A 19,803-nucleotide genomic window follows, 5' to 3' on the forward strand; every position below is an offset into this window, starting at 1 on the left:
ATACCACTACGGTCTAGCCATACCATTGATATACCACTATGGTCTAGCCATACCATTGATATACCACTATGGTCTAGCCATACCATTGATATACCACTACGGTCTAGCCATACCATTGATATACCACTATGGTCTAGCCATACCATTGATATACCACTATGGTCTAGCCATACCATTGATATACCACTATGGTCTAGCCATATATACCACTATGGTCTAGCCATACCATTGATATACCACTATGGTCTAGCCATACCATTGATATACCACTATGGTCTAGCCATACCATTGATATACCACTACGGTCTAGCCATACCATTGATATACCACTACGGTCTAGCCATACCATTGATATACCACTACGGTCTAGCCATACCATTGATATACCACTACGGTCTAGCCATACCATTGATATACCACTACGGTCTAGCCATACCATTGATATACCACTATGGTCTAGCCATACCATTGATATACCACTACGGTCTAGCCATACCATTGATATACATTGATATACCACTACGGTCTAGCCATACCATTGATATACCACTAGGTCTAGCCATACCATTGATATACCACTACGGTCTAGCCATACCCTTGATATACCACTACGGTCTAGCCATACCCTTGATATACCACTATGGTCTAGCCATACCATTGATATACCACTATGGTCTAGCCATACCATTGATATACCACTACGGTCTAGCCATACCATTGATATACCACTACGGTCTAGCCATACCATTGATATACCACTACGGTCTAGCCATACCATTGATATACCACTATGGTCTAGCCATACCTTTTGGTAACACTCAGCCAATCTAAGTGGCCTGAATCCTAATTTGAGATCCACAAGCATAACTTGTGATTTTTAAGCAATCGCCTAGTGAAAAATGTGTTTATAATTCTACCAAGTATGACTGTTTTTAATGAATGATGGACACAGAAATAAGCAGTGTTCTTTACGCTAATTGCACTAAGGTCCCCCTATGGTTGTATTTTTTTGTTTTGTGTGTGTTGTCGGTCAGTGAGCAGTGATCGCTAGTCCTGCCTGAGGGTGATCTTACCCTTCTGTTGCCTTGTCTTATGTAACATGACTTCAGTCTGTCACACCATTTTATATATATATATATATGCCATGGCGACTACTGTAGCCTGTTTAGATTTTGACTGTCTTGACTTGGTGTCATTGATTCACAAAGCTTTACTAGCATCACTCACTCCCTGTTTGTGGTTATGGAAGAGGTCGTAAGATATTAAAAACACACTTAACACCTTACCCCCTCCATACAGAAACGAGTGTCCAAGTACCTTCCTCTGCCAGTAAGCACACACAACCAGGGGATGCAGGTTTGTACTCCACAGTGTGGTCAGAATATCAACTCAATAAATGGGTTTGGGAGAAAATTGTATAGTGCTTTTAGTATTTATTTTCTATTACCCCATAAATGTTGTTGTAAAACTTTTTATCTAGTGCCACGGCCTTACAAAAAACACTTTGGAAGATTTTAGTCTTACAGTTTGCCACCAGATGGTGCCATTGTAATCTGAGTGACATTGTTCATCAGGTGTTATACATCTTATCTGCATGAAATGGAAGAAGCTACGACAAATGACTGTAACCAACATTATGATCAGTTGCAGCACAACATCCCTCAAATCATTCTAAAGCACCGACTATGGTATGTCCACATGGAGTATAGGCCTACTGCGATGCACCTTCCACATGTTCAGTCAGGAGCACCCTTGGCATGATTAGCTTTTCTGCACCAGATGGAATCCACATGGTTAATCCTAGCGCGAGCGGCGATGGGTGGATAGACCCAGAGGAAAAGAAAGGAAACTGAGGCACTCAGACTTCCAATGGAAGATGGCGAGAACCAAGGCTTCCAAAAAGGTATCAAAGCCTGGAGGGCTGCTACTATTGTCCCAACGTAATTGGATTTTGTCTGGGAGAAGGAAGTCTCATTTTACCAGTCTGAGGCTCCACATGGATCACTTGCCACTGAAAGAGCAGGGTTGTTAGCTGCGAATGGGAACAGTGGTTACTATTTTTAAAACCTGGCTGGATGGATGGGACAACATAGATCAAGAAGCCCCACATAAGCTATCAACTCTGAAGGAGTAAACACATTAGCTGGTATTGAACCAGTCAGTCTTAAAGAGAACTTCTAAAAAGGTCAATATAGTCACAAGGCCCACACCAGTAAGAGACTACCATAGAGATGGCCATCTCTGCACTGTAGGAAGCCTGATGTTCTTAGGCTTGGTTTTATTTTTTACATTCGGCATCACTACGTCGAGATAAATATAGTATTCTTTCTAACAAAGATATCTAAATGTATTTCAGGATGTGTATCCCTGGAAATAATCAGAATTCATGTACACAAGCTTTGAAAACATCGCTTCTTCAAAAAAAAAGTTGTCTCAGTGCAACTTAGGTAAATTGAGGTGCCTTGGGGTAAGTGGGTGCTGATATCATGTGCTGGTGCTGGTAGGTCAAAGTTGAATTCATGGAAAAGGGGTGTGGTATACTGTATATCTTAACTGTATGCCTACATTCAGATAAAGATCTCAGTTCAATATCACTTACCCTTCCATTTCTTGACCAGTTGTCTGGAATGTTGTTTCGATGTTCCAATTTGTAGACAAGTTCTCTGCATTTCAGGTTACTTAGCCCATGAAACTGGTCAGAAGATTCTTGATATGTTAATTAAGCTTACTTTTTTTGTTGTCAACGAATCCCTTCAATGTCGTTGTCTGTTTTCCTCACTTGTTGCTGCTCTAATGGATACCTTCCCTTCATGGGGAATGACTGTCTGCGTTGAAACAATGCAAATGCACTATCTGGAGTTCATATGCATGACATGTTGCAAAAATACTGCATAAAACGGACTAAATTCTAGTCATTTGTATGGGGTATGGCACAACTTACCCCAAGGCAAACAAGTTGACGATATCACCCACACAGAAATGGTTTATCAAGATCGGTGTGGAATAATTTGACTGGCCTGCACTGATCTCAACCCCATCAAACTCCTTTGGGATGAATTGGAACGCCAACTGCGAGCCGGTCCTAATCGCCCAACATCAGTGCCCGACCTCACTAATACTCTTGTGACTGAATGGAAGCAAATTCCCACAGCAATGTTCCAAAATCTAGTGGTAAGCCTTCCCAGAAGAGGGGAGACCAACTCCATATTAATGCTCATGATTTTGGAATGAGATGTTTGATGAGCGTCCACATAATTTTGGTCATGTAGTGTATGTTGACACCGTGTTGGTTTAGTCTGTGCTTTGAACACATTCAGGATCTCTAGTTTTGTCGTCCTAAATGTTTATTGCTACACATTTGGCTGCCTTTCAAAGCAGTCTTTGTCAATCCTCACTCTGATATCCTATATGAATGATGTTTAAATAAGGCACGAGGGTGTGTGGTATATGGCCAATATCCCACTGCTAAGGGCTGCTCTTAATCACACCGCCTAAGAACAGTGGTTGTTCGAGCCCTGAATGCTGATTGGCTGACAGCTGTGGTATATCAGACTGTATACCACGGGTATGACAAAACATTTCTTGTTAGTGCTCTAATTATGTTGGTAACCAGTTTATAATAGAAATAAGACACCCTTGAGGGTTTTTTGTATATGGCCAATATACCACGGCTAAGGGCCGTATCCAGACACTCTGCGTTGCGCATAAGAACAGCCCTTAGGCATGGTATATTGGCCATATACCACACTCCCACGTGCCTTATTTCTTAATTATAACATACTATGCCCTATACAAGCGCTATGGTACAGCACATATAATGGCAACATAATGGTACATGATTGTTCTGTTTGACCTTTTTACCTAGGATTGAAATGTACTGGATGTCTAAGGGACTTAGCATTACCTATCAAAAAATACTTTCTGGCAAAAAAAATGCCATTCCAGTATAAAGAAAACTGATCATAATACAAAGACAAATTGAACCTATTTCTCCTGAAATCACTTCCTGTCCAAAGATTTATAAGATAAGAGCTGTGTTTTTCTTTCTTTGTCTGTCTGTCTTTAAACTTTGTCTCTGTTCTGATATGAGAACACCTTGCTCCTGTAGGTAGGACATAAGAGGCCTCCTCGCTGCAGTTTCCATGGGGACCCAACAGCCACTCTACTCTTCAAAAGCGGGGAGCAGAGCAGAGGTAGTGGGCCTTTTGTGTTGGAGAGGGAGAGAGCAGAACAACACTGGCCAGATGAAAGCATTGCCATCCTTAAACCCAATCATAATTTAGTCATCAGCACAGGAGTATATAATCAAAATAAAGGGGTAGATGGATGGGAGAGATGGACAGAGAGAAACGAGAAATAGAGGGAGGGAGAGTGGAGTTCGTAGGTCAAGGAACGAGCGAGGGAGAGAGTGCTGTTAGATGTAAAAAGAAATTAGAGAGGATATGGATAGACATGATTTTGTTCTTAACGTTGACGGTACCTTATTTGCAATGTCAATCTCGTACCACTTAGATTGAAAGGTTTGTTGTGTCTTTCCTGGAGCAAGATGACAAATAATATTACAACGTCACTGACCAGGACATTGTACTCCACAAATATATGTAATCAATATGGGACAAATGAACATTTCTACTTTATTTGGAAAATTAACATTTATTTTGAGTATCCGAATGAAGCAACAAATACCATTCAATGTTAGTAGTGTTTGTGCTACATGTTATATAATTGTGTCAAATGCCCTGGTGTCCTTGAGGTTATCATACTATATTTCTCTATTTATTTACACATCCCATTTGAGAAGGCATTTATACATTACAGTATTACAGCTGTAAGACGTATCCAACTAGAAGTACCTCTCTGCTTCCTCCTGCATCTCTACCAAAGGCAGCTAGGCCCAATTGCTGACTGCCATAATTGACTCTCCTCTCAGAACAAAATAAAAGAGAGGAGTTTGCTGGGACAAATAGCATTTAGCAAGAGTTCACATGCAGCTCTATGTAGGTCATACACAATATGGCGTCTGCAAGTTTACAGCTGGGGCTCATAGAGCCATTATCCCACAACAATGCTCCGGAGAGGAACATATTTGAGCCCATTAGCCCGGGCAGGGCCCCCTCCTCCTTCATTAGAGAAGGACTTTTTTAAACGAGCCTAGACAATAAGCACATAGAAAGGGTACAGGGGGGCTCTGAGGGACCGAAGGAGGGGGTGGTTGCATGTTTAGCCGAGAGAGCCCACGATAATTACTGTGTTTCTCTCTCTGGCCTGAAAGAGACCAATGTTTCTCTTTCTGTAGGGTCAGCACAATGGACGCTGGGTAGCTTCAAGCACCGCTAGCTTTGCCCCATTAGGAAAAAAATATGCTCCGTTCTCTCCCTGCTCACCCCCTTTCCTCCACCCCTCCACTCAGATTCGTCATTAGAGAAATGTCTTCATGACCTTTGTTGGAGGATTTTCAGTTTGATATGTGGTCCCTGCTGCTGTCACCTGCCTTCGGCATTAAATTAGTATTCTATTGGTTTTGCCGCAACTGTAGGTTAATTTGCGTGATGTTGGGGAATGGGTATGGAACAGGGTTGGAGTAATTTAAAAGGACTTTAAATGTTCAGTTCCAAAAAACTTATTTTCGTGCAAAACACAGGGGGACAATGAGACATGGAGATGTAGAATAAATTAGGTACAGTTCCTCAATTGTTATTGCTACACACAATTGTGTAATAATGATCATGTTGTTTCCATCCATGTTGAGATTATAATTACACCAGAATTATCATGTTAGTAGTGCCATACTATTGTATTATTACTTATAGAATCAATCATAAATCCCATGTTATTGCAGAATTGACAACTCTCTACAGTAATTTCTCTGAACTGATCTGGGGAAAATGAATGGTTGAGAATCAGGACACCCTTTCTCCAGAATGCATGGCCAACTCACACGGAACATTTAACGAAGGAACTATCAGTTCTGTCCGGTGAACGTTTCCTCTGACAAACCAGAAAATGATATATTTGTAAACAGAATCAGGTGAGTCGAGACCTATGAATTATTCTTTCGACTCCGAGTTTGTGGTCATTTAGCATATTTTTTTCCCGAACAATGATATTAACAATGATATTAACAAATATAGATACATATTTGCGCGTGTAGCTAGAGGATTTTTACCGCTAGGATGGAAATGACATTGTTCAATGATGGGAGGCTAGTTGACGTTGCTAACTAGATGATGGACACTCGCACCTGCTAGCTAACGGAGCCGTTTTATCTCGCTAGCTTGGTAGGCAAGCTTTACTAAGTATTATGTCAACGACGAATGTTAGAAGTGAACCGATATTCGGTGTTAGCTTGGAACGAGCTAGCTAACTATGTTAGTGAACCACTGAACTAGGATGTAGCTGGTCTGGGTGTATATGTAAAACGATAACTTACTAGCTTGCTAGGATAGCTGCATTGATTGCGTTACATGCTGCACTGTTGTCAGAAGTTACACGCAAGGCACCTGTCTTGACAGCGCTGTTGATCAATTAATTGTTAACTACACCAGAGTTAGTTACCCCATTCATGTCAAATGAATAGATCATATACAGATGTGTGGACTACATGCACACACACACCTGTCCTAGCTACTGCAATGAGGGAAGATATGATGCCTGCTGTGTGAGAGGGCTATAAATAGACCGTCGGTGAGGAGAGACCTTGTGCTTCTGTGTCACACCTGCCAGTCTGCTGGGTAAGGTGAGGACACACAGTCGTGACTGCTGCTCCTTGCTGCTGGTGGTGCTGCTTGCCTAAGACAGTCATGCACTAGGTCACTCAGACAGTCATGCACTAGGTCACTCAGAAAGTCATGCACTAGGTCACTCAGAAAGTCATGCACTAGGTCACTCAGACAGTCATGCACTAGGACACTCAGACAGTCATGCACTAGGACACTCAGACAGTCATGCACTAGGTCTCTCAGACAGTCATGCACTAGGTCTCTCAGACAGTCATGCACTAGGTCTCTCAGACAGTCATGCACTAGGGCACTCAGACAGTCATGCACTAGGTCACTCAGACAGTCATGCACTAGGTCACTCAGACAGTCATGCACTAGGTCACTCAGACAGTCATGCACTAGGACACTCAGACAGTCATGCACTAGGACACTCAGACAGTCATGCACTAGGACACTCAGACAGTCATGCACTAGGTCACTCAGACAGTCATGCACTAGGACACTCAGACAGTCATGCACTAGGTCACTCAGACAGTCATGCACTAGGTCACCAGGATGTGTTTATTTTCTTTACACGTGCTCTTCGGGATAGTTGAATATGTTTTTCTAGTTTTGAGCTGGTCGTTCTCGTTAGTGCAGGATGATTGTCTGTGTGAACATAGCCATGATGACAATGTTTCATTGGATGCAGTGTACTCATTGATGAGACAGATCCCTGTAGCTACTGTACCTGGAGTTGTACATGGAGTTGCAGAGTTACACCCTGCCCAGGGCTCCCCCAGGGGCTTGTTGTCACGACGACAACATTCCTAAGCACAGCCTCATCTGGCCTGGCTGCCCTCCTTGATCCCTCCACCTCACCCCTCCCTCCACCTCATCCCTCTCTCCACCTCCCTCTCCTCACATCACCCCCCTTTCCCAGTGAAGTGCTGCCTGTATGCCATCCAGGGATAGGCTAGTGGTGATGTCCTCTAAATAATTCATGTCTGGAAGAAAGTGAAAGAGCTGGGAGGGAGCAATGGGCCTGTCAGTGACAGAGAGAGAGAGAGGTAGCGAGGGGTGAGGAAGAGAAAAATTGCAACAAACCCTGGAAGTGAGAGGCTAAACTGTCTGGCCAGAAGGAAGGGAACCCCACCCCAACCAGGTTGGTCCAAGCCTGAGGCACAGGTTAGCTGTCTGTGTGTTAGGCTAGGCTATTCCATTTACTCCCTCTACCTGGCTTGGTCCAAGCCTGAGGCACAGGTTAGATGTCTGTGTGTTAGGCTAGGCTATTCCATTTACTCCCTCTACCTGGCTTGGTCCAAGCCTGAGGCACAGGTTAGATGTCTGTGTGTTAGGCTAGGCTATTCCATTTACTCCCTCTACCTGGCTTGGTCCAAGCCTGAGGCACAGGTTAGATGTCTGTGTGTTAGGCTAGGCTATTCCATTTACTCCCTCTACCTGGCTTGGTCCAAGCCTGAGGCACAGGTTAGCTGTCTGTGTGTTAGGCTAGGCTATTCCATTTACTCCCTCTACCCGGCTTGGTCCAAGCCTGAGGCACAGGTTAGCTGTCTGTGTGTTAGGCTAGGCTATTCCATTTACTCCCTCTACCCGGCTTGGTCCAAGCCTGAGGCACAGGTTAGATGTCTGTGTGTTAGGCTAGGCTATTCCATTTACTCCCTCTACCTGGCTTGGTCCAAGCCTGAGGCACAGGTTAGCTGTCTGTGTGTTAGGCTAGGCTATTCCATTTACTCCCTCTACCCGGCTTGGTCCAAGCCTGAGGCACAGGTTAGCTGTCTGTGTGTTAGGCTAGGCTATTCCATTTACTCCCTCTACCTGGCTTGGTCCAAGCCTGAGGCACAGGTTAGCTGTAGGCTAGGCTATTCCATTTATTCCCTCTACCCGGGTTGATCCGAACAGCCGAGGGAGCATCCGATGGTTGAGGGTAGCTGATTGATTGTAGGTAATTGTCTTTGATTTACAATAGTGTTTGTAAACTGTTATCTGTCAACTGGATAATGCCTATGTTGTTTGATGAGATCAGGAAATGTTATGCTTGCTAAGCCTTGTTCATTGCTAAACATATCTGATCTTCACCCTGTTCAGTGTTTCCTTATGTTCTGATAATCAACCCTGACATGCGTCCTTTTTCTGTTCCCTTTTCTGTCCCATGACACAGTGAAGCCGCACATTGTGCCCTTTTGATGGCATCATCATCATCATCCAATGTGGAGGAGGAGCATTCTTCTTTGTTACACACATCCTCATGTGGATTCATGTGAGAGCTGACTCACATACACAGAGAGAGAGAGAGAGCCATCAGCCTGTGTAAGAAAAGCAGTGCCACCCCAAAACTGTGTCATAAGAATTTCTGGCAAAAGCCAGAGCTATCATAAACTCAATAAGAGTGTCCGCCTCTAGCTAGTTGATTAACAGAGCTGTGTTAACGAGGAATTGTTTTCCTGGAAGAAGCCTCCTACCCTCGAGGAACACGGCTTCCCTCTGGGGCTCAGACTGCAGATGCTTCAGCTGCGAGGTCCAGAGCCGCTTGGATCGTCCCCTGCCCAGAGAACCACCCAGCCCCATAGAGAACCACCACCCCACCTGCCCTAACAGCCTCCACACGGGGCCAAGCCGAGGAGCACCATGGAGGAGGTAGAGGCCCTGCCCTGGAGGCCACCGAGGACTTCCTACACCGCCTGGACGGAGGTGGAGGCCAGGGAGGGGAGGGGGTCCGGCAGCCCAGGCAGCACCACCCCAAGCTGCAGGAGATGTCTGTAGCCCTGGGGAAGCTGAGCTCTAGCAGGGTGTGGGGCCTGCTGGCTGGGGAGCAGGGGACCGAGGTGTCCCCGCGTAACGTGGCCTGGGCTGACCAGCCCTCGGCCTTCAGCGTGCTGGCTCTGAGGCAGGGGAAAAGGAGCCGTGCTCGTTCCACTAATGACCTGGCCGCCCACCAAGGACACCAACAACACCTCCTCTAACGCCGCCTTTAACAAAGGCCACAACCGCTCGCGGTCTGATGTTAATTACCGGCCGTCCTACATGGACAACGCTAACGGCCTGCCTGCTGTGGACAAGAATACGCTGAAGAACATGGCTTTCAACAACCATAGAGAAGAAGGTAAGGCAGGAAGGAGAGAGTGTGTCCTTCTTTGGTTAGCTGATAAGGACATACTGCCTATTTACATTTGTTTGAAACTCAAATCAATGTCAGTGTCTATGAGCTTCAAACAAATGTTCACAATGTTTGCTAAATAGGCTGTCATGACGTGCTTTAGAGCTGGGACGATAAACCGAAAGTGATGGACGCCGACCATACCGATCACTTATCGCATTTTACTGATATAGTTTATTACGATAAGTAGCCTATACTAGAGAAATGTAAAGTTTGAAATGAAGTAAGTGTGCTAATATGGGTGATTGTTAAATGGGACAATTGATGGCTACAACCATCAAACTAGTTGTAGTAGTTTAAAGGATAATTAAACACAAACTGTAGTTCACATTGTTAGAAACATATAGTTCTATTTATAGTTATCACATCAACTCAGGTAATTTATCGCCCAGTTTTAGTATTTATGTTATCATGACACTTGTCTTCTGTCAGAGACTAGATTAAGCCTGGGACTATCTTCCACTTCCACGTTATGAAGATGATTTCAGTGTCCTACAGAAAACAATTGGGCCTAGGCTGTACTGCAGCAGCCAGCATTTTATTCGGATGGAACTGAGTTTCCACTGCAGTGACCATGTGGTGAATAATACCAACCTCCCTGACGAATTGTTTAGTCTGCCTGTTTGTGCTTGTTTAGGGATGTGATTGTGAAGATTTTCTCCAAAGACCATAATAGGATGTAATTCTGTCACCAAACAGACCCAAATAAGGAGAAAGAGAGTGGCCCAATTATCCCTTGTATTAGGAAGGATTAGCATATGGCTGAAAAGGCCTTAGTTGGCTCTGGGCAGGGAGGAGGGATGGATAGTTGGGCTACACAAGAGGACAGTAAAAGCATGGGCTGCATTCAACAGCACTTTGCATCAGAATACATACTGCTCTTTGCCAGTCGTTACGGTTGGCAATGCTTTCATACACTGTAGCCTAATTGTATCCTCTCGTGCCCTGTAACATATTTCCATGACGTATGTAGTGTGTAGGTGGGCCTAGGCTAAGGCCCATCTCTTCTTAGGACAAACCTCAGCATATCTGTTTAATTGCTAAGAGAGAGAACCATGACATCCCCACTACCTTGAATAACATGGGGTTCCACTGCAGTTCATGTTTTCACATTGGATGCAACAGGGAAAGGAGGCTTTGTAGCTACTGGCATGCAAGAATGCTTTCACTCTGTCTCACTGGTAGCTGTTCCCCCATAACGAGCCCAGCCCACACACTGCTGTTGAGTCCCCGTGGGGTGACACTTACTGATTTCCTCAGCAACACACACGCTAATGTTGATGGATCAGTTGATTTCGGCATGCGAGAGCGAGCAGGCGTCACTGAGCCTTCAGCTGTCAGTGTTCTAGTGCTGTAGAGGTTTTACATCATTTACCACTCTACTCTGTAAGGTTTTATATTGTCCTCTGAATACATTAGACCAGACATGTACCTCAGGGATTTGAAGGTATAGCCTAGCTTTATTAGCTGTTTAATGGTCTTTCCGTTGGTTCATTCATCTAATGAATCTCTGCTATTTTGGCTTTTGATTTAATTAGGTACGCCGCAGAATTAAATACAACACTTAATATACGTATCTTCACATTATTTTTTATTTTTTTAAATTCACCTTTATTTAACCAGGTAGGCCAGTTGAGAACAAGTTCTCATTTACAACTGCGACCTGGCCAAGATAAAGCAAAGCAGTGCAAAAAAAAAAAGAGTTACACATGGGATTAACAAACGTACAGTCAATAATACAATAGAAAACTCTATTTACAGTGTGTGCAAATTGAGTAAGGAGGTAAGGCAATAAAAATGCCATAGTAGCGAGGTAATTACAATTTAGCAAATTAACACTGAAGTGATAGATGTGCAGATGATGATGTGCAAGTAGAAATACTGTGTTAACTATGTTATAACTCTGTTAACTAACTCTTAACTAACTCTGTTAACTAACTCTGTTAACTAACTCTGTTATAACTATGTTATAACTCTGTTATAACTCTGTTAACTAACTCTTAACTAACTCTTAACTAACTCTTAACTAACTCTGTTAACTAACTCTGTTATAACTATGTTAACTAACTCTATGTTATAACTATGTTAACTAACTCTTAACTAACTCTTAACTAACTCTTAACTAACTCTTAACTAACTCTGTTAACTAACTCTGTTATAACTATGTTAACTAACTCTATGTTATAACTATGTTAACTAACTCTGTTATAACTCTGTTATAACTGTTATAACTCTGTTAACTAACACTTAACTAACACTTAACTAACACTTAACTAACACTTAACTAACACTTAACTAACACTTAACTAACTATGTTATAACTATGTTATAACTATGTTATAACTATGTTATAACTATGTTATAACTATGTTATAACTATGTTATAACTATGTTATAACTATGTTATAACTATGTTATAACTATGTTATAACTATGTTATAACTATGTTATAACTATGTTATAACTATGTTATAACTATGTTATAACTATGTTATAACTATGTTAACACTATGTTATAACTATGTTATAACTATGTTAACACTATGTTAACACTATGTTAACTAACTAACTATGTTAACTAACTAACTATGTTAACTAACTATGTTAACTAACTATGTTAAAACAAACTCTATGTTAACTAACTATGTTATAACTATGCAGCTGTACATAGTCCATCGGGAAATAGCCCACCCAATTTACCTACCTCATCCCCATACTGTTTTCATTTATTTACTTTTCTGCCCTTTTGCACACCAGTATCTCTACCTGTACATGACCATTTGATCATTTATCACTCCACTGTTAATCTGCAAAATTGTAATTATTCGCCTACCTCCTCATGCCCTTTGCACACATTGTATATAGACTCTTTTTTCTTTTTTTTTCTACTGTGTTATTGACTTGTTTATTGTTTACTCCATGTGTAACTTTGTTGTCTGTTCACACTGCTATGCTTTAGCTTGGCCAGGTCGCAGTTGTAAATGAGAACTTGTTCTCAACTAGCCTACCTGGTTAAATAAAGGTGAAAAAAATAAATAAAAACTGTTAACTATGTTAAAACTCTATGTCCAGGAATGTCTACTCGGTGTCCAGGAATCACCAGGGGGTCCAACATCTGCTTCTTTAAAGGCCAAAGTTCTAAAATGGCACTTGTTGTTATGATTGGCTGTCCCAGTTGTTGGTCTGTCTGGGTGTGGCAGTCAGTCAGTACAGTAAGATAATTGCTAGAGCAGTCCCTATCTGCCCTTTATGTCTTTGGCAGGTTTAGCAAAGTGAGCTGACCTAACCAGTTCTCCCTATTCCCGGTACAAACCTCCCCCCAAATTACACCCTGGCCCCTGCTACAGTGTTTATCGTCACGTCCCTGTTTAAACCTTACACGTCCCTGTTTAAACCTTACGCGTCCCTGTTTAAACCTTACGCGTCCCTGTTTAAACCTTACGCGTCCCTGTTTAAACCTTACGCGTCCCTGTTTAAACCTTACGCGTCCCTGTTTAAACCTTACGCGGAACTGTTTAAACCTTACGCGGAACTGTTTAAACCTTACGCGGAACTGTTTAAACCTTACGCGGAACTGTTTAAACCTTACGCGGAACTGTTTAAACCTTACGCGGAACTGTTTAAACCTTACACGTGCATACAATTATTTTGTCCCCCTACACCAAACGCGATCACGACACACATCAGCGAGCAGGCTGTCACGGTTTTATATGGTGAAGGAGAGTCGGACCAAACTGCAGCGTGTATATTGTGATTCATGTTTAATAAAACAAACGTAACACGAATCAATACAAAACTCAACAAAACAATAAACGTAATGAAAACCGAAACAGCCTAAACTGGTGCAAACTAACACAGAATAAGGACGTCAAGACACTAAGGACAATCACCCACAATACAACCAAAGAATATGGCTGCCTAAATATGGTTCCCAATCAGAGACAACGATAAGCACCTGCCTCTGATTGAGAACCACTCCAGACAGCCATAAACTTTGCTAGATAACCCCACTAGCTACAATCCCAAATACATACACACCAAAACCCCAAGACAAAACACACCACAATACAAAAACTCCATGCCACACCCTGGCCTGACCAAATACATGAAGAAAAACACAAACTACTTAGACCAGGGTGTGACACAGGCCTTCCTAATCGACCTGGTCCCGGGTATCCTGGAAGGATATTGACCTCATCCCATCAGTAGATAATGCCTGGTTATTCTTCAAAAGTGCCTTCCTCACCATCTTAAATAAGCATGCTCCATTACAAAAATGTAACCCATGGTTCTCTCCAGACCTGACTGCTGTTGACCAGCACAAAAACATCCTGTGGCGTTCTGCATTAGCATCGAATAGCCCTCGTGATATGCAACTTTTCAGGGAAGTTAGGAACCAATATATACAGGCAGTTAGGAAAGCCAAGGCTAGCTTTTTCAAGCAGAAATTTGCATCCTGTAGCACTAACTCCAAAAAGTTCTGGGACACTGTAAAGTCCATGGAGAATAAGAGCACCTCCTCCCAGCTGCCCACTGCACTGAGGCTAGGAAACACTGTCACCACCGATAAATCCACTATAATTGAGAATTTCAATAAGCATTTTTCTACAGCTGGCCATGCTTTCCACCTGGCTACCCCTACCCCGGTCAACAGCCCTGCACCCCCGCAGCAACTCACCCAAGCCTCCCCCATTTCTCCTTCTGCCAAATCCAGTCAGTTGATGTTCTGAAAGAGCTGCAAAATCTGGACCCCTACAAATCAGCCGGGCTAGACAATCTGGACCCTTTCTAAAATTATCTGCCGAAATTGTTGCAACCCCTATTACTAGCCTGTTCAACCTCTCTTTTGTATCGTCTGAGATTCCCATAGATTGGAAAGCAGTCGCGGTCATCCCCCTCTTCAAAGGGGGAGACACCCTAGACCCAAACTGCTACAGACCTATATCTATCCTACCCTGCCTTTCTAAGGTCTTCAAAAGCCAAGTTAACAGATTACCGACCATTTCGAATCGCACCGTACCTTCTCCGCTATGCAATCTAGTTTCAGAACTGGTCATGGATGCACCTCAGCCACGCTCAAAGTCCTAAATGATATCATAACCGCCATCGATAAGAGACAGTACTGTGCAGCCGTATTCATCGTCCTGGCCAAGGCTTTCGACTCTGTCAATCACCATATTCTTATCGGCAGACTCAACAGCCTTGGTGCAATAATTGAATAACATGGATTTCTACACGCGTGTTGTCAGGATATTGCGCAGAAGCGTTGCAAAATAAATGTAGAAATCCATGTTATTCAATTATTGCACCCACACTGCTCACGAGCGTCTGCGTTGCCAAAGGCTAAAATAGAACTCCTTTCTATATCTGACTCAGATCGCGCTGCAAGTCCTGCCTCTCCCATCTCCTCATTGGTTTATAGAAGCAGGTACCCACGTGCCATCTCCTCATTGGTTATACCCACGTGGGTGACTGAAAGACGAACGAGGTCAGTGGCGGTAAAAGGTAGCTGCTTCCCGGCTGAAGAGTTTGTGCATATATTATGATGACATTGTGTGACATTTTTGTTCATTTAGGACTTCGATGAGGGTTGTTCGGGCACACAATGTTTTCTAGAGGCAATTTCGGAGAAAACTCTACTCCACTTCGTCGGTGATTGGTCAAGAGTGGGGCTTGGTCAACCAGCAGCGGTCTAGCCCTACAATGTCCTACACCTCCACTGAATTCAACTGGCTGTCCTGGCCTGTCCTGAACATTCTTCCATCGTCTTTTTTTGTCATTCAATGAGAGACGACTCGTTTTCATGCACATTTTTCATTGAGAAATACTGCACCAAACATCTTACTTAGATGTAAAATTCCACGACTAAGATCTCCTCTGCAAAAATGTCTGACTTTTGAGGAAGCTGGCTACGGCGTCTCAAAATGGACAAACAGTACTATTGCTGTTTTTTTTCTCGTTTTTCATGCAAAGGTCTTTTAATGGAGTATGCGAGCACACTTCGGTTCACCTTGCCGAGTTGGGCTAGCCTCCAGCTGAACTGAAGCATGCTGACACCTTTAGTGGGATTACATCTCTGGGTGGACTGATATCCTAGTTCTGCGTTTTGACAGCAGGATTGAGGCAATTTGGCTCGAGGCTATGTGGCGTAACGTTAGCTTGTTTATGTCTCACAGCGTTACCGGAGCTTGATGTCACGACACACGGCGGAGGTGTAATTGAACAGACACACACTGACACACTAATTCTGCTCCAAACTCCCCTGAGCGTGTCGACTGCCGATCGGAGGCTGAATCACAATCGATTTTCCACTGCATCCACATATCTATTAGTCCCTAAAGAGAGTTTAGTTTAGCATGCAAGTGTGAAACTCAGTGACACCTTGTCTGTCAATGATTTTGTGCAGTAAGATGGATGGGACACAGGATTCTCCCCGGGATTTATTTTTAACAAGGTGGTGCTGCTGAGTACGCTGGAGGGGGGGGCGTCCCGGAGGGGGGGTTTAACAACATCAAATTTTATTTGATACACATGGTTAGCAGATGTTAATGCGAGTGTAGCGAAATGCTTGTGCTTCTAGTTCCGACAATGCAGTAATAACCAACAAGTAATCTAACTAACAATTCCAAAACTACTGTCTTATACACAGTGTAAGGGGATAAAGAATATGTACATAAAGATATATGAATGAGTGATGGTACAGAGCAGCATAGGCAAGATACAGTAGATGGTATCGAGTACAGTATATACATATGGGATGAGTATGTAAACAAAGTGGCGTAGTTAAAGTGGCTAGTGATACATGTATTACATAAGGATGCAGTAGATTATATAGAGTACAGTATATACGTATACATATGAGATGAATAATGTAGGGTATGTAAACATTATATTAGGTAGCATTGTTTAAAGTGGCTAGTGATATATTTGACATCATTTCCCATCAATTCCCATTATTAAATAACCGCCTTATATGATAACAAATAAAGAATAAAAAAATAAAAAAATGATTTGTGGAGAACCCTGGGACACACCACCACCCTTCTTTAACTCCGTTATTAAAAAAGCAGGAAGGAAAGGAAACTAGGGGAGAAGGGGACCGTTGTCCATTTAACCACATTTAGCCTTGTTTTTATAAGCGTTTAAAAAAACATATTAGGCTAGTTCATCTAGTGAAGCTATTAAGCTATCACTAGGGGACAAGGCACCATTGTAAGTTGAGCATAATATGAAGTGACTGCTTAGACACCAACAACGAGTTCATAAGATGGCCTCTCCTCACCTGCCTCTGGGCCAGACCATTCACATCACGTTAATGTTAAGACCCTGTGACGTTTCAGCAACGCTACCGCATCAGGTGGCCAGGCCAGGACAGGACAGGTCAGGCCAGGACAGGCCAGTTGAATTCAGTGGAGGTGTAGGACATTGTAGGGCTAGACCGCTGCTGGTTGACCAAGCCCAGCAAAGCAGAGCAAAGCGCAGACTGCTAATTGAGTCATGTCCGTGTGCCTTGTTTCCTCTGTAGCGTGAAATGAACAGTGACCTGCTCCGCACCCACATGCTCACGGGAGCCTTTGAAGCCCAGGGGGACAGGCGAGCCCCTTAGCACCCCCCACCGTCGCCTGAGCACAGCGGTCCGGCCGTCTGGTCGTCTGCCCCGGGCTTTGCTCTTGGCATCTGCTCCTCTCACCCTGACAAACATAGACAAATTAGCCCACAACCTCAATTGCCATCGGCCTCGATTGATGGCGTTGAAGGGAGGAGGTTGGGTGAGACAGACAGCCCCCTGAAGGGGAGTAACAGTGGTTGGTAACAGTAAATGCTGCTACACACTTCATGTAAACAGAGCAACAGAGCGTCGTATACAGTCCCATTCCAAAATTTGAGCCACACAGAAGTACGTAGAACTATGTGTGAAAACGACTTTCCATCGCTGCGTTTGTGTGAAGTGTGTAGCGGCATTGACACTAAAGCTTAGCACAGGGATGTACTGAAATGAACTGTCTTAATCCCTGCCAATTGATTATCACTTATTATCATTGATTGGTCAAGGACTACACACACACCTGTTAACCCAGGTGTAACTAGGTTTCTGATAAGGATAAGGATGAACACAAGTATACTTTGCAACCCTCAAGGCCTAGAGTTGTTCCCCTGATATTATATTCTAGGCCTAGAGTTGTGTTCCTTTAATATGATATTCTGGGCCTAGAGTTGTTCCCCTGAGATTATAATCTGGGCCTAGAGTGAGTTTGAGAGTTACAGATAAGAAAAACATCTCCTATCTGTCTCATAGGGCAGTGCTCCGGGGCCACTGGTAGGTAGATGGAGTCTCACCCCGGTCCCTCTGCTCCGGGGCCACTGGTAGGTAGATGGAGTCTCACCCCGGTCCCTCTGCTCCGGGGCCACTGGTAGGTAGATGGAGTCTCACTCCGGTCCCTCTGCTCCGGGGCCACTGGTAGGTAGATGGAGTCTCACCCCGGTCCCTCTGCTCCGGGGCCACTGGTAGATAGATGGAGTCTCACCCCGGTCCCTCTGCTCCGGGGCCACTGGTAAGTAGATGGAGTCTCACCCCGGTCCCTCTGCTCCGGGGCCACTGGTAGGTAGATGGAGTCTCACCCCGGTCCCTCTGCTCCGGGGCCACTGGTAGGTAGATGGAGTCTCACCCCGGTCCCTCTGCTCAGGGGCCACTGGTAGGTAGATGGAGTCTCACCCCGGTCCCTCTGCTCCGGGGCCACTGGTAGGTAGATGGAGTCTCACCCCGGTCCCTCTGCTCCGGGGCCACTGGTAGGTAGATGGAGTCTCACCCCGGTCCCTCTGCTCCGGGGCCACTGGTAGGTAGATGGAGTCTCACCCCGGTCCCTCTGCTCCGGGGCCACTGGTAGGTAGATGGAGTCTCACCCCGGTCCCTCTGCTCCGGGGCCACTGGTAGGTAGATGGAGTCTCACCCCAGTCCGTCTGCACCCTATGTGCAGCCAATAGCACAAGCCAAAACCCATATCCACTGAGCAGGAAGCTGAGAGATGAGATTAATAAAGGAGGAATATAAAGAAAGGAGTGTGAAAGAAATGGAAGAGCAGAGAGAGTGTGTGCTGCAGATGAGTCAGTTTCTCCTGCTTCTCTGTGTGGGCACAGCGTTCTGAGTAACAATGCTGTTTCTTCCTGCTGACCTCCGAGGAAGCACTTTTACAGCTAGCCCCGCTGACCTGGACATTCTGACCTGGACATTCTGACCTGGACATTCTGACCTGGACATTCTGACCTGGACATTCGGATCTGGACCTGTGGTAGATGGCACTTTTAACACGTTGTTTACCAGAGCATGTCCAGGTCCGAATGTCCAGGTCTGAATATCTAGGTCAGCATCACTACAGACCCGGGTTCAATCCCAGGCTGTGTCACAACAGTCCATGACCTGGAGTTCCGTAGGGCGGTGCACAATTGGCCCAGCGTCATCCAGGTTAGGGGAGAGTTTGGCCGGGGTGGACTTTACTTGGCTCATCGCTCTGTAGCGACTCCTTGTGGCGGGTCGGGTGCCTGCAGGCTGACTACTGTCGTCAGTCGAACGGTGTTTCCCCCGACACATTGGTGCAGCTGGCTTCCGGGTTAAGTGGGCAGGTGTTAAGAAGCGCGGTTTGGCGGATCATGTTTCGGAAGAAGCATGACTCAACCTTCTCCTCTCCCGAGCCCGTTGGGGAGCTGCAGCGATGAGACAAGATCACATTTGAAATTGGGAGAAAAGGGTAAAAATACCCCAAAAATCAAATATAGATATATAGATACACACACACACACACACACACACACACACACACACACACACACACACACACACACACACACACACACACACACACACACACACACACACACACACACACACACACACACACACACACACACACACACACACACACACACACACACACA

At 44.4% G+C, this 19,803-nt stretch overlaps 1 protein-coding gene and 1 long non-coding RNA gene across 2 annotated transcripts in view; both read left to right on the forward strand.

Annotated features, from left to right (window-relative positions):
• The first annotated feature begins 214 nt into the window (after positions 1 to 214).
• Positions 215 to 2,594, forward strand: LOC124048361. Its single transcript, XR_006841207.1, has 2 exons — positions 215 to 484; positions 554 to 2,594. It is a non-coding gene; the product is annotated as an uncharacterized LOC124048361 (long non-coding RNA).
• Positions 2,595 to 5,938: 3,344 nt separating this feature from the next.
• LOC124029264 (pleckstrin homology domain-containing family M member 3-like) overlaps positions 5,939 to 19,803 on the forward strand; it is an 81,020-nt gene continuing 67,155 nt past the window's right edge. The window contains 2 exon segments of the mRNA XM_046341061.1: positions 5,939 to 6,028; positions 8,878 to 9,819. Coding sequence (XP_046197017.1) covers positions 9,636 to 9,819 — 184 coding nt within the window. The 5' untranslated portion in view covers positions 5,939 to 6,028; positions 8,878 to 9,635.

This window comes from Oncorhynchus gorbuscha, linkage group LG01, assembly GCF_021184085.1.
Source record: "Oncorhynchus gorbuscha isolate QuinsamMale2020 ecotype Even-year linkage group LG01, OgorEven_v1.0, whole genome shotgun sequence".
In the NCBI taxonomy this organism is placed as follows: Eukaryota; Metazoa; Chordata; class Actinopteri; order Salmoniformes; family Salmonidae; genus Oncorhynchus; species Oncorhynchus gorbuscha.